At 43.3% G+C, this 25,294-nt stretch overlaps 1 protein-coding gene across 10 annotated transcripts in view; it reads left to right on the top strand.

Annotated features, from left to right (window-relative positions):
• Positions 1-25,294, top strand: part of SLIT2 (slit guidance ligand 2) — a 715,126-nt gene that overhangs the window by 564,989 nt on the left and 124,843 nt on the right. For 5 of the 10 annotated variants that reach the window (XM_069631891.1, XM_069631895.1, XM_069631892.1 and 2 more), the window contains 8 exons: positions 2,725-2,793; positions 3,873-3,944; positions 4,073-4,144; positions 6,456-6,527; positions 6,615-6,778; positions 7,203-7,235; positions 15,181-15,305; positions 17,369-17,466. In XM_069631891.1, the coding sequence (XP_069487992.1) occupies positions 2,725-2,793; positions 3,873-3,944; positions 4,073-4,144; positions 6,456-6,527; positions 6,615-6,778; positions 7,203-7,235; positions 15,181-15,305; positions 17,369-17,466 (705 nt within the window). The remainder of the gene's footprint in view (positions 1-2,724; positions 2,794-3,872; positions 3,945-4,072; positions 4,145-6,455; positions 6,528-6,614; positions 6,779-7,202; positions 7,236-15,180; positions 15,306-17,368; positions 17,467-25,294) is intronic. The other 5 variants (XM_069631899.1, XM_069631897.1, XM_069631898.1 and 2 more) reach the window with 1 other exon arrangement.

Here is a 25,294-nt window from a genome sequence, read left to right as displayed (position 1 = left end):
GCATCTCTGGCGGACAGCGCACCACCAGAAGCCAGGACACATGCAGAATTGAAATCCGCTGCTGCAAAAACTAAATGACCAGAAAACAACCCTTCTCTGCCTACGCCCCAATACTATGAAACCTCCTCCCTGTCGGCATCAAACTCGCCTCCACGCTCCTACAATTCAGAAAAGAATACAAGACCCACCTCTTCAAGGAGTCTCTCCACCTCAACACCTAGGCCATCACGTCGCCCCTTGTGCCACCTGACTCACTTGATGCCGTCCGCCCCTCTCCTCCTTGCCACCCGGTACATCTGTACCCCTCCTCTGTCCCCCTCTGTATCCTAACCCCCGCAGTATATCTGTTCTGTTTTACCATTGAAAAGTGCAGCGTTATGCATCTGTAATGTTGTACACCTCTGTAAAGCGCCTGCGTTATATATCCGTATTCGTGTATACATTCGTAAAGCACTCCGTTGTTTCTTGAAGCTAGGTTTGCACTCAATAAATACCATAATAATAATAATAATAATAATATCATAATAATAATAATAATGGCACTGTATATATGTTTATTCTTGAGTGTTGTGTGATATCACCTACTTGTTTCCTTTTTTTGTGTGTGTTTTGGGCCTATAATAAATATTATATTTGTGTACATTGTTGTCAAAGTTAAATTAGTGTATTCTTCACTGTGTGGACTCCTTGTGGACCCCTGACTCCACTCACACTTTGATTGGGTTTTGGCTAACCTCTCAGAGTTCCTCTGTTCTCTATAACTAAGGTGTCTTCCTAAATCTATCCACCAGGGCAGATTGTAGAAAGCCATCGTAACAGGGAGATGTAATGTCCTTTATGATGGGAGATTGAAAGAGGTTAGTAGTTTCCAGCCTAGATACTAAACAGCAAGCAGTAATACAGTGTCACTGGCTGCAGTCAAGAAGAACATTTTAATGTATGGGTGACTCATTGGGCATTCATAGAGCGGTACCTCATTCAGGAATGCTATTTGGGATACATTTGGCAACAGTTCAGTGGGCCAGATCTCAAAGACAGGTAAAATACATGGCCAGAGCAGGACTGGAGCATGGTTTAGGAGATTATTGTAAAGAGGAGAACCTTTAAAGGGTATGAACATAGCACATGACATATTTAAGGGGTGACCATCATTCTGCAGCATAAGATCAGAGAGGGAAATCAGAGAAGTAAAACCTTGTGAGGGGCAACATACCCTCAGGTCTCATGGGGGGCACAATATTAGGGTGCTTGAGCGTACATGTCTTTAAGCTTGTAGGATCCTGGACTGTGGGTGCGGTGGTGTAAAGCATTAGTCTAACTAGGTCCCTATGGTTTGGTAAAATAGAAATGTTTAGTGTTTTTTTTAAATGAGGTGGTAACGTGAGGGTATTACCCTGCCAGTGAGGCCCAGTGTTTACAAAGATGGGTCCCCAGTGTCGATTTCTGATGTAGCACGACACTGTTGCTGCATCTTTGCAGTCTTGTTGGGTGGTATGGTGTTATTTCCCTTGGCTGAATCCAGCTTCTCAGACATGAAGGGCACCATGAGTGATGCAAAGGGAAGTGCAATGTATTCTTTCAAGCTTTGAAGTGTATTGTACACCCATTAGGTGTTGAAACCCATTAATATATATATATACATATATAAATATATACATGTAAACAGAAGCTTTTCTTGCTCGTACAGTTTACAACCTACCTACAGCGGGTGCTATCAATCACTGCAAGAATAGCCTTTTAGAACATTTGAACAAATGTGTTCACCCACTCATGCTATAGATGGCTGGCATAGCCAAAAGGCAAATTGTGCTGAACATCAATTTATGAGAGAACTCCGTCTTGGGTAAGGTGTAGACAAACTTCTAATAATTCTTTAACCATTAAAATCGCATGTCAAATATATGATTTAAAACATAAACCAACATGGTCTTAATGAACAACTATCTCAGGTTCTGCCATGTAAACTAAATGCCATGCGTTCAATCCCTCTGTCTGGGACTTCTTCAGACGAAATTTTCATTGCTGTATAATGGGTCATCTTTTATTTTCACACTCTGTCAGGTCACATGACATTCACAATCACATGACTCACTTTCAATTCACACTCAAGGTATCTAATAACCTGGCTGCCATTTTGTAATGGAGTTTATAACTCTATAGCATAAACACGCTGTACTTAAAATAAGTGAGCGGTTATTGTCATTTCATTGTGACCTGTCAGAGTGTTATATACAGAATTAAAAATGTAATGTAGCAGCCGTAGGGCCAAATGGCTCCTCAATTTTTATTATTCACCACTGCAGTAAAATTCTGCGTGGCACGGTCCGAACATAGACAGCCAAGAAAAGACATCAGCAGAATATAGGGCTGTCTACTCCCATTCATAGTCCCGCCCTCTCCCTGGCCACTGGGCAAATTGCTACTGTTGGGTCACACTATGCTGCTATCTAAACCCTCTTTCTGCTCCGCTCATTGTTTTCACCTGTTCTTAATTGATCCAGCCAATTCACTTGCCCGGGCCTCACCGCCCATTACCCTGGCATCTGTTGGACAGGCATGCCATGCCGTCTGTGTCCAAAATGCCAGGTATCGTCTTAGGGAGGAACTGAGATTTGAGTTTGAAAGTCATTTTAAGGTCCAAACGAAGTATGTCACTCCATTGATTTTGTTACAATGTGAAGCTCTTTGACTGGCAATAGCTGACACTTGGTATTTATTTTGCAGCTACCTGGATGGAAACCAGTTCACCCTTATCCCCAAGGACCTTTTCAACTTCAAACATTTAACACTCATGTAAGTAGTTTCTGAGTCTTAGTTTGCCTCTGTCTGGCCACGAGATGAGAGAAGGGTGAAGGCCTCTGATAGGGATTAATAACGAAAATATATGTAGCTTTTCTTAAGTTTGAATGTAGATCATATAAAATGTCTATGGATTCAATACAAGTTATGTGCTTATGACTGGCACTTTTTTGGCAATTGTTTGGTAAACGAAATACTGAAGAAATCACTGGAGGTTGACTTTTTAAATAATCATTTGCAATGAAATGTTCAACATGATTTCACTTAATGCCACAGCAAGAGTAGCAAAACGTATTATGTCTCATTACGAGTTTGGGAGTAAATTGACCAATTCACCGCCAGAATCATTCACCTTTACTACTAGTCGATCCTGGTGCATTAGCGTGGAACTGCAAGTGATAGCATGCTGGTGTAAAGAGTCCATAGAACTCTTTGGGGATTTTTGGTGGATTTGCAGCGAGCTGTAACTGCTGATTTTGTACCTTAAAGTGAAGGATCTACCTCCACTTCAAGGTCAAACTTAAAATTTGGCGGTGCAGAAAAAGTGGCAGTAATTACGTTTCCACCAAAAAGAGCAGCAGTAATAAAATGACTACCACTTTATTACCACACCGCTTGACTCTTATTGAGTTTTGGTGTTAAACGGGTTTCTGTACTATAAAAAGAGTATCCCTAAAATGATATACAAAAATACAAAGGGCCTGATTCACAGAAGAGTTTTATAATGGTGCAGTCCCATAGAAAGTATGTGTGAATCAGGTCCAACATGTATGGGCATATTTACGTGAATTCCCAACAGGCCACTGCACGAGTGCAGCTTATGCCACTGGAGCTTCGCTATATTTTATATGGTACCCATAGAGTGGTCATAGAGCCAAAAGGCCTACACATATGTACTTATTTGTACATCGTATCCCCTGGCACATTCGGTTTTCAATATCTGCTGATGCCTTATATGTCTCTGGGAGAGCTCCATCTCACCGCTGTGTTTGGAATTTCTGAACTCAGTTATTTTAAGATGTAGCCTTATGTTAATTTATCGTCTCGCGATTTGTCGATTTGTGTTTTTGCAGCGATTTAAGCAACAACAGAATCAGCACCCTTTCTAACCAGAGTTTCAGCAACATGACGCAGCTGCTCACTTTGTAAGTTTAATCTCATGTCGTCATTGCATGCACCAAAATGGAGCCCGTGCTCAAGCCAACAGCGTTTGCTTTCTCATTTCCCATCTGCACTCAGCTAACCCGTGTTCTCCTTTTGTAATTGCTTTCAGAATTCTGAGCTACAACCGCCTCAGGTGCCTCCCGGCTCGGACGTTTGATGGCCTAAAGTCTCTTCGATTGCTGTGAGTAAGGGTGTACCTTGAAAATTGCTTCTTAGATGTCACCCATTTAAAATATGTATCTGTATACTGATTGGAAGTCGATAGTAACGTGTTCTTAAAACAGCCATATGTTATATTTTTTATCTGGTTAATTTCAACTAGTCTGTAGAAAAAGCCCCCTCCCAATTTATTGGCGAATATACGTACATTTGGATGCATAAATTACTTGCAGCTAATAGTGTCAGGCTGACAAGGATGATTGCATCTACCATTCTAAAAAAGTGGTTGAATGAACACTGTTACCTTTCCACCTTTTTGGAAACACTATTACCTTTCGACCTTTTCGGAATAGAATGATGATGGGGAGTATCTGGCGTTTAAAGGCAGAACCAACAAAGCCATAAATGTATAAACCTTTGTGGTCTTTCCCCAAAATGCGCCACACCCCTCCATTTCATCACTGGCGATTTTACCACAGCAGTGCAGATTCGTGCTTGGTAGAGGTACAGGGGGTGGTAAAAGTGGCGGTATAGGCCCCAAGGATAAGGCAGTGAGGGTGGTAAAAAGCAGGGTACGCGGGCTGGCTGTTCATAGAAGTGCCACAGCAACATGGAGTAGAAGGTGGTGAGATGCAACATCTCCAGCCAAAGGTCTGACATTGTTTGTGATGAGGCCCTCAAATTAGAATTGTTTGGAGGATGCTTGCCTTCATACTGGCTTAGAACGGAATCCTTTAAATTAAAAATTAATCTATAATTCGAGGATGAAACGCTTGAAGGCAATTAAACAAGATGTCTGCATATCAAACTTTCATCAATACACCTACTCCTTCCTTTTTTTTTCAATCCATCATCTTTCTTTATTTCAGTTTGTGCATTCCCCATGTCTAGTCGGGTAGCGTGGTCAGTAAATGGCCATTGCTTCTTGCTGCTCAGACTCTGTGTTGCCTGAGACATCCTTGCTAGTGAAGAAACTGTTGGTCAACGTCAAATTGTTCACGTCTTTTCTCTCTTTCGGAAGTGAGCCCCATGGACTGCTCATGAACTCTCCCTCCCCAGCATTTGCATTCAAATAGTACAAGAGGGGATAACCACACATTCGATTGTATTAGCGCTACATCCACTGCATTTATAAGGCCTGTTCTTGTGGCTAATGTACTGCCCATAGCCAGTAAACCTGAACGTCATGCCACTGCTAGATATGAAATGCCCAGCCCATCGGGTCTTGCTGCATGTAGAACCCAGGAGAGAGCATCTTGCCAATCGGGTGGCTGGAAATTTGGGCGGAAACAATCAGTGACCGCTGGCATTCTCTCAGCCATCTGGTGCATCCTCTGGTTGCCTACAGTTTTTTTATCTTCTTCAGATTATGGTCCGTATCCTTCCCTCTTACCTCTTCCGCATCAATGTTCAACACCCACTGAAAGTACATTATTTGGTTATAATAGTTTACTCTGTGATTGGTGATGCATATGCATCTAAATCAGGGGTGCCCAGCTTTGACCCTCAAGCATACAAACCTTTCGGATTAACCCTGAAAGTAATTGCACATGATTTCCCATTTGGATTCATTGCATGCACATATATCTCATGAATATTCATGTTAGATATCCTGAAAAATGTCGATGCATGCCACCCTCCAGGACTGACATTGTGCATGTATGATCTAACTGAACAACTAATATCCTCTTGTTGTGTAGGTTGACTGGTCTTTTCCTTCTGGGTGGATACTTCAGAAATGCATTGCTAACTGTATCCTGCCACCTGGCAGAGGGGTCTGAAAGGTGCATGATGCAGGCCTGCATGGCCTCAATTTCTTTGTAAGCCTTTGTTTTTACAAAAGATGTTGTGGTACATACTCCCTCCCATAAGGCAGTAATTGAAGGAGTATGGAACTCACGGGCCAGTCTATTAATGGGGGTGTGGAGGTGGTCAAAACCTTGTGGGTCGCCATTATCAAAGTGTTGGCATAGAAAAACCGAGGAGGAGGCATGGAAGAATATTATGTCCCACATTATATTGCTGTGGTTGTGTGGTTGAAACAAAACATGTGTGGAAAGGTGTCTGCGCTGGGTACAGTACTGCAGAAGACCGATTTTGTAATGCCTTCTTATACTGCCGCTTATACCCTGATCCTGTTCACCACGCAGGAAGATGATGTTAGACAATTCCAGGCCATAACTAAATGCTCTTTTTATCATTGTGATTAGTGGTTACCTAATGTACTTCTGAGACCAGCAAGGTGTTTTTCTTGAACTACCAAAAATTAATTTGGAGTTTACTGACATATGTATCAAACATTGATCAATGTTGTGGATTTGTCTTTGCTTTAGATCTTTACATGGAAATGACATTTCTGCGGTGCCCGAAGGAACATTCAATGACCTATCATCCTTGTCCCACCTGTAAGTTTGCCTCCTTCATATCTGTCAGAAAATGTCACCCACCGCATGTTGCACTAAATGACATTGAATTACCCATCCTTATTGCAGTGCCATCGGTGCCAATCCTCTGTATTGTGACTGTAACATGCAGTGGCTGTCGGACTGGGTCAAGTCTGAGTACAAAGAGCCGGGTATTGCCAGATGTGCCGGTCCAGGAGAAATGGCTGATAAGTTACTTCTCACGACCCCGTCCAAGAAATTCACGTGCCAAGGTACTGTTCTCGGCCTTTATCTCAACCAACTGCGGCAAGTCACATAACTATAGAGAACGTGTGAGCATCACCACAACTCCCTCATCATGTGCATTGCTTAATTTTGTGTGTGTGTTTGCACGCGCATTTGAGTGTGTGTAACAAATTGTCAATGAAGGACATTAATAGTGACTGTATTCTTTTTAAATGTACAAGTGGCTGTTTCGGTAACTGGCCATATTTTTGGAGTAAATACGCTGAATTAGGAGATTTCGTCAGAATTATATCTCCCCCTAAGAACGTCTACTTGTGGAAGGCTATCCTTCTACCTGACTGTACCCCATGCTATATGTTTTCTCTGCTATTCTCTTTCTGTCTAGTTACTAACAGACATTTTTAATCTTTTACTTTTGGTCTTAAAAACAAATATGTGCCCTGCTTCTAGAGGTACCGGGGGCATGTGGTTTTCTGATCCCAGGTAAGTTTGTGAGTAGTATTTTTGAGTGAAATGTCCAGTGAAGACCACACCTTCTGACTTTCCCTTCTTGTCTCTCCAGTAGACCTTCTGCCTCCAGCATGTGTGTTTGTAACCTGCTGCTCCTTTATTTCATTTGTCTACGATGAAGATGCTAATTATGAAGAATGTGTTATTTATCAGCTGTTTTGGGGCACGCACCAGACCTGTGTGTACAGTCTTAGTTCCACCGATGTGCTAGCCTAGATGTTGTCCTGTGCTTAGAGGAATGATTACCTGCTGCCATTTTTCGTGGGCTGGGCCAACATGCTTAAGCTGTATGGCCCACACTTAAATATGTTGTTTTGGCTACATCTTGGAAATTCGCTTTCTGGGTTTCTGATACAAATAACCTAATAACTTAATGTAGTTTTTTAAAATCCAACCCATAACTATTAAGAGCCAAAAGGAAACCGCCAAACATGAGATATAATTAGTGGGAACCCCCTCTACCTCATTCACACATATAAATATTTTCAATTCACGTTGTGCGTGTGTGTACGAATGTGTGTGTGCAACCACTACATTTTCTCTGAGGAGACACCCTGTATCAAGCCAGGCTTGCATGTCATGTCTCTGCCAGACCCGCTTGATTTCATGCCCACTTTGCCACACACCTAAAGCTCCATTGGGTGGGGCACTCCGCCGGTACATGTTCTGTAATGGCATAAACACTGCATACATTAGTGCACCCTTAGTTTGCATGGGATACACTACCAGGGATGTGTAGGAATTCCACAGCAGAATGTGCTGCCGGATAATCTTGGGAAACACTTTTGGTGTAACTGGAGGTTCAACTGCTGGATTTGCATCACCTAACGCAATAGCGCACTTTATGTAAACCATCCCTTAGTGTTGAAAACAAACTATAACCACTTTTTGCACTTTTCAAAATTTGCAACATGAGCAGGTGTACCACTGATCACCAGGATTGCCATCCCGAGGACACCATAAACCCTGTAAATCAATAATTCTCATGTGCACCACTCTTCATGGGCTGTTAAATATTTCCCTTGGAAGGTGTTTTATAAGCACACCAAAGTTGTCACTGGTAAAATATCAAAGCGATCAAACAAAATCAGGCCAGCGTGTTTGCATGATATGGTAATACAAAGTTACATATGTCAAGTGATGACATCATCTACCCTTGTTACATAAATAATTAACGTTGATGACTGACTAACCAAATCTTACATTGCAATCACCAAAGACAATCGGAACAACATTCACCTCACTAATTACAATAAAACAATATTCAAAAATTTGAAACGAACATCCCATTCCCAATCGTTTGACATAAAGCATCCAGTGCAAGTCCATAATAAAAACTGCTGTCAGTACTGTCCGGTAAATGAAGAGTTTACCCATAAACACAAACTCATGTTGTGAGAAATTCAACCAATCTGCACAGGGAGAGTGCACTCGCCTGGGCTTTGTTTGATTTTTTTTAATAATGAAAAGGAATAATTGCAGACCAACCTTCAAAGACCTTGTGAGGCCATTCCACACACAGTTCATCTGCTTCCCACACAAAACGCATAGTCACATGTACTCTAGGAAGACAGAGCCTACAGGCGCCATCTTCCCCAGTCATATTCAGCTGGAATGTGTACAGCAAAGCATGTTAAGGAGGGGGAAGACACACCTTCCTCCAGCATGGGCAGCCTAATTTAAATATCAAAGGCCCCATGGATCTGCTTTCCTTTGTCATCTGGCTGGTGGCAGGCATACTAATGAGAGATAATTCAAGGAAGCCTGAAGGGTCTTGGTTGCCGGAAGAGACAACAGGAAGGCGGGGATAACACCTGTTTGGTATGCAGTGTGCAAACTTGAAGCTATTTCCCACCCCTCTGTATGAAAAGCAGTGCAATGAATGTCTGAATCCACTATTTACCGTCGGCAAATCCCTGCAGATCTGACCCCCTTCAGAGGAGAGAAGTATGTGGTTTGGGGAGACAGGAAGTCTGCTCCTAGCACAAACTTCAAGGGAACTCTGCGCCTTAATCAAGAGTCACAGAGGGCTCAGTTAACCACAGAGACACTTTGATCTACAACAGACAGGGAGATGGATGGGACATAGGTATATGTTGTCACCCGCTTGTCTGTCCTGTTGCAGAGCACTCTGGTCCTGACCTCATGTATAAGAGAAGATTGTTGGTGGGGACCCAGGATTTGTTCGTTAAGTTAGGCTTAACCTGCACCAATCACTGGGGCCCATTTGGCTTTAAAAGAGGGCTTAACCCCTCACTTAGCATATCATCTGAAGACTTCCAAAGGAATAAGAAGGAGGACTCATTTGGAGCCGAACTTAAGGTACAGTCTACCTTACTTCTTCCATCAATGAAGGAAGGCCTGCAGTTCCAGGAGGGAAGCAATATCCCTCCCTCTACACATCTCCCAGGGAACAGATGGAGATACCGGACTCAGAGGGCCTGTCCAGCAGCTCCAGAACAAGTACCCAGCCACCAGACAGTGTGCCCTGCTAGGTTCTGCCAGCAAGCATCCTAGTTGGGATGTTCCAGAGAGTATCTGACATAAGGACAAGGCTATTGCCTGCAAACACTGTCCTGAGCTTTGGGCCGTCCGCCTTGAAAGAACACGAGCCCTGCCAAGAAACTATGAGGAGTGCCACACAGGCGTCATCCAGCATCCATCTTTTAAAGACATTTTCGAGACAGTCGAGTCCTCAACCGCATCCGACTGCACTGCTTACTGCTGTCACACTGCAGTCACCAGAGCCACCGAGACGCCTCAAACCAATATTACAGTCTGCTAACCAGCACAGACACAATGGGGGTCATTACGAGTTTGAAGGTAGCCATGGTGCTATTAGCGCCATGGCTGCCTCCAAAGTCGTGTCCGGGTTCCTTGAATGGGGACTTACCAGGTCATTCCAACCTTGGAGGACCCGCTAAGTCCCCATTCAAAAAACCCATCCCTGTTCCCATTCGAGCCCCCATAGGGCTCAATGGGAATGGGGAGGGAACTAATAACAGGCCCGTTAATTACAGGCACGTTATTAGCTCCCTGGTCCCTTAACGGCTCCCTCTAAGGACGGCTGGTTTTACCAGCCGGCCTTAGTGGGAGCCACCAAGGGACCTCGGAATGCGGCGGTAAGGGGTTACCGGCATCCTTACCGGCACCATTACTCCCTTACTGCCGCACTCATAATGACCCCAATGATTGATAGCCCCAAACCACCACACCGGACAACCTGTAGATGTCAGTTCAGCCTCGCTTGCCGAACTGCCTATCGCCTGGTGCCCTCAGCTGTCTCCCGCCACTAATTCTGTCTCAAGGGATGCGAAACGCCCTCGAACTGCCTCAGCGCTGTTGAGCACCAAGAACTTCTTCAGCACCAGGTACATTGTGGTTCTGCCCCCCTGGTCCTTCTCCGAAGGCCCCTAGAGACAGCTACGACCCTTTGCCCCCTTGGTGCTGAAACCGAATAACCTTGAATTGTAAGACTGATTACTTTACCAGCTACCCTCCAGTCAGTATCCACAGTGCATCCCTTTTCCTTCATGACACTGTCTATCCTCTGTGTTCCTTTACAGGGTGGTCGTATTTCTAGTGTGCTAGGACTGTCTGTTGTAATAATAACATAGATATTCTTATACAACCTTGACTGGACAGTCCCTTTTATCATTGGGTAATAATTGTATTTTCGCTGTGTTGCAACTGACCAACGATCCACGACCTTGCAGAGATAAGCCTGCCATTCCATCCATGTTACCAAAAATTGGACAAGGAGGTCTTATATATCACTTGTATTCCAATCTGTTCGGATCCCTTCTGGTGTACTAGGGGTATGGGGTTGATTGATGGTTTAGAACCCAATATCCATCCCTGGACCACTGGTGCCCCTGAAGCTGATTCATCACACATGTCTACATCATTGAAAACTACTCATCACAGCCTGAACATGTATACAAAAAGTAAAGATTGAACTGTTCTACAATGGATAGAAAGTTACTAACTTTCATGATTACAGTTTTAATGTATTTAGTAAATTGTATTCATGTAGATTAAGAGCCTGATTTACGAAAGTGTTTTACAATGATCCATTGGAAAACCTTTGTAAATCAGACCCCAAGTGTCAAATGTTGTTGCCTTCGACCTTAGACTCAAACTCATGTCCTTAAGTGTTCATTTATGTTAGTTTGATCTCTGAGCTACTGTTATAATGCTCACCACTTTAAATGGGCCTCAATAGAAAATAAAGAAACTCACATAATTAAACGGAAGTCATGTCACTGTACAATCCTATTATTGATGTTTATGCATCTTACAGGTCCACATTTTAACATCAAAATCAGTTTAATATAATTCTGAACCACTTGATCTTTTAATGACTTCCCTATGTTTATGCTAATAGAAAAACAGCAACTATAGCAACATGTATTAGACCCCCCCACCCAATCAGGCCGGAGCTCCTGCCGTCCACCTTCGTCTGCCTCTGCTTGCAAAGTTAATCTGCCTCCAAACATGAAGGAGGTTCTAGTAGACACCATTACTGGTTTTGCGCTTTCATCAAAGTCTAATCAAAACATCCTGTTTTTCACTTGTCACTGCAGTCTCCCTTTCACCCTCTCATCACCTAACCACTTGCTGATGTGTAGGAAAGGGTGAGCTAGAGAGTGTTGGGTGGGCTTTGGGTGGTTGGGAATAAAGATGCTTGAAGGACATGCCATGGTAGTGTTAGACCACAATAGTGGGAGTTAAACAGACCAGTACTATGACAGAAATATAGAGACACCCACCTCGTTCCCATCCTTACGTCAAGAGCTGTTTCCAGATACCCTAGGTTCAGTTGTAAAGCCATTGAGCTCCCCTGGAACCATGCCTGTCTTGATAGAACTATATTCTGGTTGGTTGGTAGGTGGACTATTCACAGATGGGAGAGTGCTGTGAAAGCTGACAGAAGGAGTCGTGCTTCTTTACAGAGGGCTTCTAGGTAGTTGAGGTTCTTCTACGTCAGAGGAAATTATTTGCAAAAGCAATTGCCTACCTCTCTCAGGAATTAAGGTTTCTGTCGGCACCCAGCCTGGTAGCCTGGTACAATCTAGGTAAGGTTTTATTGACCGGCTCCAAGCTCGTGTGGCAGCTTGGACTTGCACACATGGAAGTGTATATTGGTAATCAGTCCAAACCCCCGATCTAAAAACAGGTCAGGCTCCATTCACTGTGTTCCTTTGACATCTGATGACCGAGTTTAGTTTGTTTAATTGAAAATAAGGATGGACCTTAAAATCGACCAAAGTCACCCTCTTATCAGTCCCTCACCTTCACTTTCTCGTTCTAGTTGTTCTTGTCACATCGAAGATGGCAAGGAGGTCAATTTTCATTTGCTACTCAGACTTTCCACATTTGTGTTTGCTGATTTTCCGATGGAGGCCTGAGCCCCTCCCTAGCAGTTAACGCAAACCTTGTCAGTAGCGTCATATGGAAGTTATTGGACTAGATAACAAACTGGCATTGACACTGGGAATGTGCTCCCATGAACGTCAGCAGTCTGTAATTGTGAAAGTGAGTACCAGGCATAGTACAGTTGTGAAACCTCTTTGTCATCACTCAAGAACCCGTGCCAAGCCTCTCCATCTCCGTACGCCATTTTTACGATTCCTCCCCATGTTGGCTGCATTTTTCCTTTCAACACGAGCTTCGGTAGACGTCCAATGCTTTTCAAATAAATGTTTCTTTACAATATCTCGACAGCATTGCAATCTATGTCCATAACTCAAATAAACAAAATCACTTTGAGGACAGCATTAGAAAAATGCCGCCTTGACACATTAATAAAGACTCATAGACTTATAATGAATTGCATTTGTATCAGCGTATGAAAGGAATTTCCATATCTTCTAAAAAGATTTAGCAAAAGCTTGTAACAGTCTCCTGAATATACTCTACTCTGGTGGCAAAGGATGCCTAGCAAATGTATGGCTCTGAAAAGCAGCTGATTGTTAAGCAATGAAGTCGTGCATTTCTAATCATTATATTTTAGCCAGTCAGATAACTCAGTGAGTTAAGCTCTCGCCAATGAGATTTATGTTCGCCCTCAACGTCACAGGTTAGAGTAAACTTATCCCATCATCCAATAATGTGGGTAAACGGGTGGCAGTGCCCACTCTGAATTATTCCTGCTTCTCCTGACAAGAGCAGTGCAGCGAATGGTCCGGAACACGACAGAGCAGGGCTCCATCAAGACATGTCTTCCCGGAACTGAGCTTCTGCAAAACATGTCTTGCCACCATATTCCCAGACACAGGGGCTTTCCCACTATACTCTGCACCCGATGAAGTGGAGGTTGCTTGTACATGTGACAACTCGGCTTCAGAACAGGAAGGATCTGTCCTGAAGCTGAGTTATCACATGCATGAGCAACCCATGTTTCAACAGACACTTTCAGTAGACTTGGCATGAGCAACTGAATACAAAAACAGCCAAACCCTCACATACTTGTTGTAGCTGTCCAGATTGGTATATAGGTCCTGCAATGTAGAGACTTTTTTCCTAAGTGTGAGTAGTGTGACCAATTTAAACTGCAATGCCCAACTTCCATTATTCAAGATAAAGGTTGTCTTACTGAATCACTTCAAGACATGTTTCAAATTTAAAATTGCGGACATTCTTATGTTCCCACAATGCTCTTATATGCAAATCGCCAGGATTGCTTGACCTTACTAGGGGCCTCTGGGCACGCCCCTCGGCCCCTCCCGCCCTTACAAGAATGAGAAGGATTCCCCAGTAAATGTTTTCCATTTCAAGCAGTGGTGGCGCTATACATTCTAAAAGATCACTTGGAACTACCTTTAAAACTGACCACTCAAAAAGTCGAGTGAGCATTTTGGCAGAAAATGTAAATGAACGAGACGATATTTTGGACTAGCTGAACCAAGCGCACACAGACTGTATGATGTGCACTGTAAGAAATGGGGTTCTACACAGTGTACTAAATTAAAAAAAAAAAAAAAAAAAAAAAAAAAAAGAAATGGGGTTCTGTTAAGAAATAAAAGCCACACCTTGACTACCACACAGCGTCTGTTCCTTTAGAGCCAGTGCATCCCCTGCCACACTGCCAGTTAGTTTGCCACGCTGTAACTCATTTGGTAGGAGTGCAGGACCCCGGTAAGGGCTGCTAAGACTTTCCTGCCTGCTCCGAAGGGCACCCTGGTGGCGCACTCTTGCAAGAGGACCCAAGGGCGCGGTTTCACGTGCACATGCTTTGGCAGTACAAGGAACGTACAAGATTACTTATCACGCCCCAATGTAAATGAAGGAATGCCCACTTAAGATTGTTAGAATGCCCCCCTCGCGCCGCGTTCGGCAGAATATGTGGGCATGTATATGGAATTATACATGATGGGGGACTTTTGGCCCCCCACCCCCGTGTGTGCCCCATAAAGGGAGATCCACACAGTGCACACGTGGTGCAATTGTGAGTTTATGTATTTCATTCAATTTTAACATTTATAAAGTGCACCAAACCCACATTCATCAAGGCGCTGGTTATAACAGTAGTCCCCCACTCCTCTCCTTCCATGTGCCCGGCCGGAATCCATATTGTGAGAGTGACCCTTGGAGAGTGCGCTACGCGCAGAGTACTCGTGTAGTTTTACATGAACAGTTTCCAGACTACATTCGCGCATCCAACCCGGTGTGCACCAAGCAATTTCCTCCCCCTTGGCTGCTGCACTTAGCGCTTTGCGCAGGCACATTGACTTCTGCAAGTTGTGCATAGGCGCTCGCATGCTAGCCCTGCATACATATACAGCCCGAGGCAGCTGGCTAGTTTCCTGACATGGGCAGCCATTTGTCGTACGTAAGCGAGAATGTGTGCGAGCAATTCGCACGTCGCAGTCGCCCACGTGCTAAAGAGCCCTGGCCGCCTCTGTTCTTGTTCCAGGTCCCGTGGACGTGAACATTCTTGCCAAGTGCAACCCGTGCCTATCCAACCCGTGCAAAAACGACGGCACCTGCAACAACGACCCGGTGGACTTCTACAGGTGCTCCTGCCCATACGGCTTCAAGGTAAGAACAGGAGCCTCGAATTCAACTGCATCTCAACCGTTCATTTCCTTGTCTCTGTTAAAGCTCGACATTGAAGTCTAGTGTAAGTTTACTTTTCATGTTTGCCAATGGCGCCACCTGACCGCATACGTGTGTGGTAAGAGCATCTATCATGCACATGCACACTGACGTGTGTGCCTTTTAAAATTGCAATGTGTTTTAATTGAAAAAAATGTATTACAAAAATTAAAATAAAACGGCATTGAATGGAAGCTAGGGGTATTGTGGGTTAACAGAGACACATGTACCGCACAGTATTCACTGGTCAGTAGTCCTGTGGGTTCTGGCGAGGAGGAAAGTTCGATGAACCATGCATACGTGGAAGGTTGCTGCACCTGAAGCACTAGGCAGAGCAATCAGCGATGCCTCTGAATAGACCAGCTTGGCACCACTAACACTGCACTGCCAGGCAGTGATATTAAGATGTGCATTTGAACTGCTGCCATAAGCACATTACTCCGGTGACGACATATAGCACCACCATCGGTTTATAAAGAAAGGAACCCAAATACACATTTCAAAAGGACTGACTGGGTGTGGTGGTGATACAGGGCTTTGAAATGCCTTTCCGATCTCTACTTAAGCAATATAACCCGAGGAAGGGGGACATTAATGTGAGCCATATTGCTATTAGTACCCCGGCAGAATGTACCGGGTTATTAATTAAGCAATATGACCCTCACGGCGGGGGCATTACCGACTCAGGTAATGCCCCGGGGCACATAGTTATAGGCCCGAGCGAAGAAATACATGTTCAGATAAGCCCTGCCTCTGGATGTATAGTCTGAGGAAGAGTTATGTCAACACGGGAAGCTTCATTGTGCACCAGAATAACAGAGGGCTTAGGTGGGTTGAGGACGCCATGGAGCAACTTTTCGAACATTGTTATATCCTTATTTAAGCCATCTCTAAAGCCCTGGGCAGACCAGGGATTTGCACAAAAAGATCTGGTTTACTCTGAAGTTGTCATTGAAATAAACCTAGGGAGCTATGCTAGGAAGGGAGTCTTAGACAAAATAATTGATATTTCTGGTGGTATTTTTCACGTAACCCATTGGTGATACTTTTTGGGAAATAGGGCCTCATTACAAGTTTGGTTGTAATTCGGTGGTAATACCAATGAATTACCACCAAACAGTATTACCTTTACCGCCACGTGATCCTGTGGATTTACCATGGGATTACAAGTGTAGGTAGGAGGTGTAAATCCCCATTTCAATAGAGCATTTTTTGCGGTATTGTCTCCAGTGGAATTACCGGGTGGTAATTCCGATTTTTGGCAGTAAAGTGGAGATTTACCTGGAGGTAGCTCCTCCACTTTACCTCCAAAAATGGGCAGAATTACCACCCAGTAGTTCCGCCTTAGGTTATACCGCCGGTGCGGGGGAAAAAAAATTGCCCCTTTAAATAACCAAATTAGTAAGTTCACAGGTATATGGGAGCCCTTTGTTTAATATAACTGTGATAAGGTGTCAGATGTTTTAAAAAAATGAAGTTATTAGCTCCTGGTACATCAAACTAACTGGCTACAGGCCAAGCGTTGTTATGGATACTGAACGTTCTAAGGGTGTTCTGTGTGGGGAGGACCATTTACAGAGGGTGGACCTTCAACAATAACAGATCAGGTATTAGGGGCACATTAAGTCAGCTATTTCAGAAGGGTAGTTTAAATACTTGCTAACGATGTGCAGGGATTGAGATACATGTTCCAACATGACTGTTTGAATTGGAATTTCATTATGCCTGTTAATTTGTTAATCAGTGATGAATTGTGACATAAAATATTTTTTTTTAGAAAAAACGACTGTTTAGATGCCAATATGTTGTGATTGGGAATTGCTTTGAATAGCTGTGCCCATAACACAATTTTAGGTAATCCATTTGGTTAGCTTTAATAGTTTATGTGTACACTTTATTTGCTGTAATTTTTCTATGTCCCACAATCGCTGGAGCCACCATCTGTTGCTGTGACCCCTTTCAGAATTGCATACAATTAAATTAGATCCGTCTGAATTTCTTGGCAGGGCCAAGACTGTGATATTCCAATTCACTCCTGTATCAGCAACCCATGCATCCACGGTGGGACATGCCACTTAAAGGAAGGCGAGAAAGATGGATTTTGGTATGTAAGTTTCACAATCCGCATAACTAAAAATGTGCCATACACTAAGGACTGATTATTAATTGAAGTCCAGAGTATGAAACTGACGTGAGTTGGTGTACCTTGATAGTTGAGAACTCTATGTATTTGCATGTTGATCTTGTCTGGATGTAAGTTTAAGTGCACTTAGATGAAGAACTAGAGGGACGCACTTTGTTATTATAGAATATGTTCACCTTTAGTGCGTTTTTCTATATTGTGTTCCTTTGTATTTCAGATCTAGGTATCCAAAAGAAAGTGCATTGAGACAAATTGTGCTGTGTTAGGTCTCATAACTATGTAGGCCCAAGAAAGCACAGTGCATTGCTCTGTTATGCTTCCATGTGTTTCACACCTGGGTATCCCCAAGAAACTGTATTGCATTACCCTACCTGATTTCTTGATTATGTTTCAAGTGTAGGTATCGCTAGAAATGCACTCAATTTTTTTCTACATGGTATCTCACATCTACAAGGCAGGCCACTGCATTGATATCTGTGGCGGATCAGAATAAGGACACGGACAATCAGAGGGCATTTTGACTATATGTTTTTTAACGAAAAAAAGGCCTACCTCTCCCTATCACTATGGGGTGTTCCCTACCTAGCTTATTAAGTAAAAGGTGCTCGTCAGTCGTGAATGTCCAAAAGAATCAGTCTGCTGTCCAAAACTAACCTAACTGACCCTACCACTATTATAATCAACTAAGGTCAGGAGAATGACTCCCTTCTCGTAGTGGCTGTGCATTTACACTCTGGTTCTCTTATGTTAAAGTTCGGGTCAATATACAATCTGTAAATAGTTTCTTTTTATCGTCTGGGAATTGGTCATCTTGCTCTCCGCTTGTATAGGGTTTTTTTATTGCTGTTGTAGGTCTCCTCTCTTTCTTAGAAGGCTCTAAATGTTCTTATATAAGATGTATCCTAGGGATCTCTGAGGGCTTTACTACACAAGTGTCTCTCGCTCTGTTATATTTTGCTCTTTGTTTCTTGGCTGTTGGTTGATTTTACCCTATTTCCAGGGTAGTAATACTCCAATTCTACTCTTTTAATTCTCTGTAATTTCTGTGCTTCATTTTATTACATTAACACAGTTTTAAGTTATTAGCTTGCTTTCCACTCTTTCGTCATAGACGCTGGGATGAGTTTCTTTGAGGCTATAATGATTCCGTTTTGGTTTTCTGGTATTCCTGTTCTTCCTATTACCTTCTGTATTGTAGGGGACCATCTCCAGTGCCGCAGGTTCTGGGAATCTGCTTCTTCCTTCCGTTCGATTCTCAGATTGCATGTGCCACAACCTCTGCTTCGTACGCATTCCTTTCTCCTCCTCTGCATTTCCATAACGCTACAGGGAAGTCGATTCGGGAGTTGCCTCCTCCCTCTGGTGGTGTCAGCATCGTTGAGAGGGCAGTCTTCCCACCACAATTCCTCCATGATCATGCCACCACTGAGCTCTCCACTCCAGCCTTCCTGGCTTTCTGCTCCTTGTACCCACAGAGCTTCCAGCGTTTTCTGCTCCACCTCGGAGCCATCCTGATCTTTGCAGGCTATGCGGTCTGCGTCCGCTCCACTTCCTTCTGGTATGCTATGCACCGGGGACTTTCCCTGTCTGTCTCTGCCTTCTGCTCTCTCTCTCCCCTTCTCTCTGGTGTGTGATCCCTTTTCAATAAACTGAACACAGTCCATTGGAGACTTTGATTGAAAGGGACAGGTTCATCTTCTCGTTGGTAACGGTATACGTTTAGTTTATCTTCATGCCAGTCATGGGACTTATACTGATTTGGTGCATTAGATATTGCAATATAAGCCATCACATGGAGGGCACCAAGGAGTTCCTCACAGGAATGTGAGTCCTTGTCCCCAAGGGGGAGTCTTGCCCCATGAGGTCCCACTTGCCTCGACCCCTATCGTGGGTGTTGCAAACCAGGCTCACCCCTCCAAGCCTCACAGGGGGGCTGCCCACTGTGGAGAAGGGATGAATTCCCTCGATTCATCGCATCTTTATTGTGCTCCGTTGTACCACACATCTAGATATCCTTAAGATGTGTTGCACTGCTCTATATTTGACCCTCACTAACAACCTCATGCTCACCAAACCCACCAGCACACATGCCTAGAAAAAGACCTCACATGCTACCAAAACATTAAACTCTCCATTCCTCGAATCAACATTCAAACCTTACCAACCAGACAAAGCAACCAGATAAGTTCAAACACTTGAGGCTTTCCATCTGGAAACAAAAGGCTTCTGGTGCACAAATCTATGCCCACCTAGACAATAGATATACATCTGTTGCTCCTGGTTCTTCACGAACCAACAGTTACGCACAACATCTTGTCTTTTCCTGCTCCTCCCCTAACTAAACTCCCCTTCCCACACTTTTAGATCGACAAATGCAAATGAAGATCATGCAAATGGCAGCAGTGCACGGTTTAAATCCCAATAACATAATTACTTAAAACACCTGTGAACTACATAGAGAAGGTATGCCTTGACAAGGTAGCATATTGCACATACCAAAGGGTAGTTTACTGTCCCTTGTGCTCTCTCCATTGTACCCCTTTTCCTGCCATCCACATAGTTCTATACAATATGGTGAAAGCAGCTTTAGCCATCAGTTCTGGAATACATTAGTTATAGTCCATTCCACAATCTGTTGCAACTTTTCCTTCAGAAGAGAATTACAAATTGTTTTGTTACTTAATAAACCAGTTAGAGGATGAGATTCTCAATAGAGTTCAGCACTTTGAAGACGCGGTTCCGCTAAACATGATCCCTCAGTGAACATGTCCAGACAGAACATGGCCCGGGATTATAGTTCACATGTTCATATGCACACCGGTCTTTCACATGGGGCCAGCCTGCACTTGGTCAGTTTGAATCCCAGAGCTGATTCAGCCCTTATTCCGAGGTTTATAAATTGAGTAGGGGTATACTGAACTTGCATCGAGTGAGTATTTGGCCCAACTTCAGCTGAAATTCAGCTGTTTTACTTTGGTGGAATACGTCCTGTAAAACACACATGAAGCCAAATTATTTGTTCATGGAGAGTCTGCAAAGGAAATCCTTGGAGATTCTCAGTTAGCCTAATGCAATCCGCACACCAGTGAGGGATGTTATTTATGCCACCTTCTGTAGTGTACAGAATGTATTGTGCTCATGGAGCGTTTCCTTTGGCAATGCTTTGTGAGTTAAAAAGAATGCCAGGGTAAGTCTGCAGCAGCCAATAAGCTACTTCTTTATTAGTCGCTGCAGCCTTACACCAGTAGTATTTTGCTGACAGGGTTTTTCTCACATTTAGCCTGCAAAGAAAATCCTTGCAGAATCCTCTTGTGCAAAATACACTCGCACACCAGTGAGGGTGGCGTTTGCATAACGCTATCCTCACTTGTGTGCAGAAACTATTTCCATAAGCCGCCTCCATCTGTATCCTGCCGGAGGCTCCTTATGGAAATGGCACAGCATTTTCCTATAGATACATAGGAGAAAGCTGCCCATTTCTATAATGTGCCTCTTCAGCATATTAAACTTTAATGTACTGCTGGAGGCAAAGTGCTCCTAGTAGTATATAATTTGCTGCTGGAGGCACGTTATGGAAATTAACTGTTCAGCTCTTTATTCGACTTCGGCCAAATACTTGAGCCAACTATTTAGTATTCAGCCGAATATTAATTTTACTCTTTGGTACACCCCCAGCATTGAGTAAAATTAAATGGTGTAATAATTACACGTTATTACTGCCCTTTGAAGTGACAAGAATCGGCATGTAGAACCATATGAAGAGCCAAATATTATTCTTTTATCTACTTAATTTCTTTCAGTTATAATTAGACTGCAAAATATAGTTTTCTTTTTTGACATGGCGTATGAAGTTTCACCAACTATTTAGGCATTAATTGGGGAGTGATTTATTACAGCCCAATGTAGTGGGCTGTACCATTTGTTTATGGACCAGAGAGAACGTTTGTGAGGTCCGTTAATTGTGGGTTGTCACACCATTAATGGACAATATAGCTTGGTGCTTCAATGTATGAGGCTATTAGCACCCAGACAAACTATCAGAGTGGTGGAAAAGCCACAATCTGAACACAATCGCAGCACAGCCAGCTTCAACAAAAGAAAATCAGTTTGCAGTCATGGAAAGTGAAATGGGAGCGCCATTGGAAAAGACTAAGCCCCCTTTCCATGTCAGAGTGAGAATAGGAGGCTGGCACATCTGCGGGGGGGGGGGCACACTGTTGAAGGGAAAGGTCCTTGGAACTGTGTTAAATGTACTACAAAGTGAGCAAAGACCCCAAAAGTAAATACAGGAGATGTACCAAGCCAAAGAGGATAGCCTGCAATGGGGATAATAGCGTCTGTTGGTGCCGGGTTTCAGAGTCCTCGGATAGTCTTTGCTGCACCTTCCCAGGTGCTGGGTTGTAGATGGAGTGCTTTGTCAGTGTTCGACTCCCCCTCACTCCCCTGTGCTGCACAGCGTTCCCTTCTATTTATCTCTGCATTGAATTAAAAAAAGACGTTGTTGGATCTTGGAGATCAAAGAGGACACGGAATGATAAGAGTATGGATTATCGCAGACACATCACAGAAAGATGGAAGAACCTCGCTACCAGGTGCATTCTTAAAGTCAGTACTCGGGGGACACATACAATGAATTATGCAAGGAATTTCTCAAGGCACTAACGCTGACTTTTGGCTGGGTTCACTCTCAATAGTAAACACAAATCAATCCAAAGAAGGACTCCTGTAGGGGCCAGAGGATATGTTCCCTGGTACTCCACTGAGGGGAATACACATAATAGCCGAACTTCAAAGTCATTATATTTGCATTAATCTTGCCTCTAGTCTGTACCTTCTTAAATAATCATCATCATGGTAATTGCTTCAGTAACTGTTTGTATTTGATTGGGAACATCCCTGAGATTACTGCAGCTTGTCACCGGGGACTCCATGAATGCATCTCTGGGATTTCCTCTGCTCTTTTACCATTTTAAGTATCTCTTGATGCATACACTACTATCCGTCCTAAAAACGCTGATCTGATGTTGGGTTTAGCTTCTCAACCTCTGCTGTTAATTAATCTGCTTTGCGTGTGCTCCCTCAAGAGATTCACGGTTGGACCAAAATGTCCTTCCTGCAAAAAGATAACTTTGTACATGCCAGTGACTTCACAAATACAACATCTTCAAGTGATGGTATATGTATAGTCTACTAGAAAGTAGAGTAAATCGACTCACATGAAAAAAATGTTTAGTCTCTAAAATTATTGGCACAGGAGTGTAGCTGGAACTGGACTGTTCCCCATCCAGACATCATGTCACGTTTTTATCGACTGAATCAGCCACATTGTCCATAAATCTAAGAAGTGCTTTGGCTCCATTGTCCCTTCGATACTCATTGTACACAGCCATTCAAGGCACTGGTTATAATTTCATCCCATTGTGGCTCGTGGCCATTCGACGGCCATGGCAGCACCCACATGAGCTGGCTCTGGCCACAATTGTGATGTGAGGGGGAGGAATGTGTGACGTAGGCATCTTTCAAGTACATAGTCATTCAGCGACCAGTTCTCTCTGTATCAACAGTGGCTCAAGGGTTGAGAGCATACTTTTCATGGTGTGCTGGGGACTGAGATCCAAACCTGGTGTAAGCCTCATCAACTGAGCGAATGCCACATCCCACTCGGTGTCCTCAACATCACACGGGCCCAAGGATTAAATCCACCCCACCATGATTACTATTCATTTGTTTAGTAAAGTGTACATTTTACACCTGTGGCATTTATGTAGTATTTATTTCTCACTTTGCTTTTGGTTCATACCCTGCTTTTTTGCATGTGTTTTTATATATTCACATTTGTGGGGTGCAAGAAATAAGCACTCTAAGCGCTGGTGATTGGGTGTAGTGGCTGTTGTTTGTTTACTTTTTTATTTTCCCCCTCCCCTATAGTGCATATAGAATGCATTGTGCAAACTGTATTGGTATGTACTACAAACAACACAAACAGAAAAAGTTGACAGTACTCTTCACAATGATCCTCCCCCCAACAGCTTATCTAAAAGTGTTCTTCAGCTCAAACTCACCAGCCTTGCCCTCACTCACCCCCTCACCCCAATGATTGAAGCCTAACAGCAACCGGATTCCAAGTGAAAAGGTGCAGTGTGCAGACACCTCACAAGTAACCAGAGGTGGTAGCCAGCACTGTGCAGCATTTTAACATGGTTGTATGAGTGGTGCTCTCTCTCTCCACAAACACCAAATTCGGAAAATCAAAGGTACTGTTAGAACGGTAAGACATTAAAAGTGGCTGCACCTTTAGTACACTTTTAAATAAAATGCCACAAAAAGAGACACTGTTCTGATGATCAATTTATCCAAAAATGGCATTGTTTTTTCCAGTCCTGTCGAACCTGTGCTTTTTGACCTCTGGACAGTCTTCAGCTAGCAAGTCAGCGCTCAGAGCCCCTCGCCCAACTGATCTACGATGGTAATCGTTGCTACAAGTGTACATACGCTTAGAAGAGCGACAAAGTGCTACAAACTGCTACAAAGTGACAAGTGCCCCAAAGTGGCAATGCCATTGCAACATACCAAAATACACACAGCACATTGCTATTCAAAGTGTGTATATTTGCATTTAAACCTACACAATTAACAAAAAAGACATTGCAAAGCTAGTTTGGGGTTTTTAAAGGCATTTGCCATCCATAGACCAGTTATTGCCATCATTTCCTTCCTCTATTGTTCACTTCATGTGAGGGGTATTACTATCACACACCAACTATTGCCATAAAAAGAGAAGATATTCGCACATTGGCAGGTTTTGACATCAAATGCCCATGTATTCAAATCATTACACTGAAGTTCCCTCCTCAAATGTGCAGGTAATGATAATATTGAAAAAAGAAATGCCTTCTAGTGATGCGCAGAGATTGCATTTTTAAAAATGGGACATATTGGCCCCTTGCTGCATACATTTCTAAATGTCTAGCCCTGCCCTTGGTTCAAAACATCAAGAGAATCACAGACTGCGGATCCCCACACAAAAGCCAAAATAAGCTTTGCTAATGCTTTTTTTTTTTAACAGTGTAAATGGAAACAGACATGCTCAGGGTGGCAATAATGTGATTGTCACTTTGAAGTACAGTTCTTTGTGACGAATAGGAACGTGATAATATTGGTGGGAAAGCTGTGTGAGTGCTTGCCTCCGGAGACAGAAGGCCAGCAGTTTTGGGTTAGACTCCCAACTCCACTATTGGATATGCCATATTTACATGTATTTTGGTCCATTTGATGTCTTCAAGCATTAAAATGCTAAATTCCATACACAAACACAGTACATATACTAGCCACAGCTTCCAGTAGTGTGTGTATGCTTGTTGCAGCATTTGCTCTTATAGCTTGGTTGGGTGAGTGGTTTCTTTGTGCTGATTTGCAATCTTGCTATCTAGAGAGACTACCTTTTTCATGTATTATCTTTCTTTCGGTACCTTTTTACATGTTGGGCTTCTGTGGCAGTTTTGATGGTGATGTTAATCTTCTTCAACTTAAGTGCAGCACTTAAGGTTAACAGTAACATTGCAACCTTTCACAAGGCATCCAATTGCTATCAGGTGCAAACGGCTGCGGAGGGGAGTGGACCTAGGAAAGGGCACACATAATTTAACATATCCCCATGTATCACGGCTTGAATCGCTTGCAAGTGGGCAATGGCATAACCGAGTAGGCTGCAGGTGGTTAACATCTCCATATCAGAGGGCACTCACGCCCCGCCAGTGTACTGTATTGCCTTTGGCACCATTATACTATT

The sequence above is a fragment of the Ambystoma mexicanum genome, chromosome 6q, assembly GCF_040938575.1.
Source record: "Ambystoma mexicanum isolate Mex_15411 chromosome 6q, UKY_AmexF1_1, whole genome shotgun sequence".
NCBI lineage: Eukaryota > Metazoa > Chordata > Amphibia > Caudata > Ambystomatidae > Ambystoma > Ambystoma mexicanum.
Note: the sequence above shows the minus strand (reverse complement) of the source record. Positions and strands in the feature narration are given on the sequence as shown.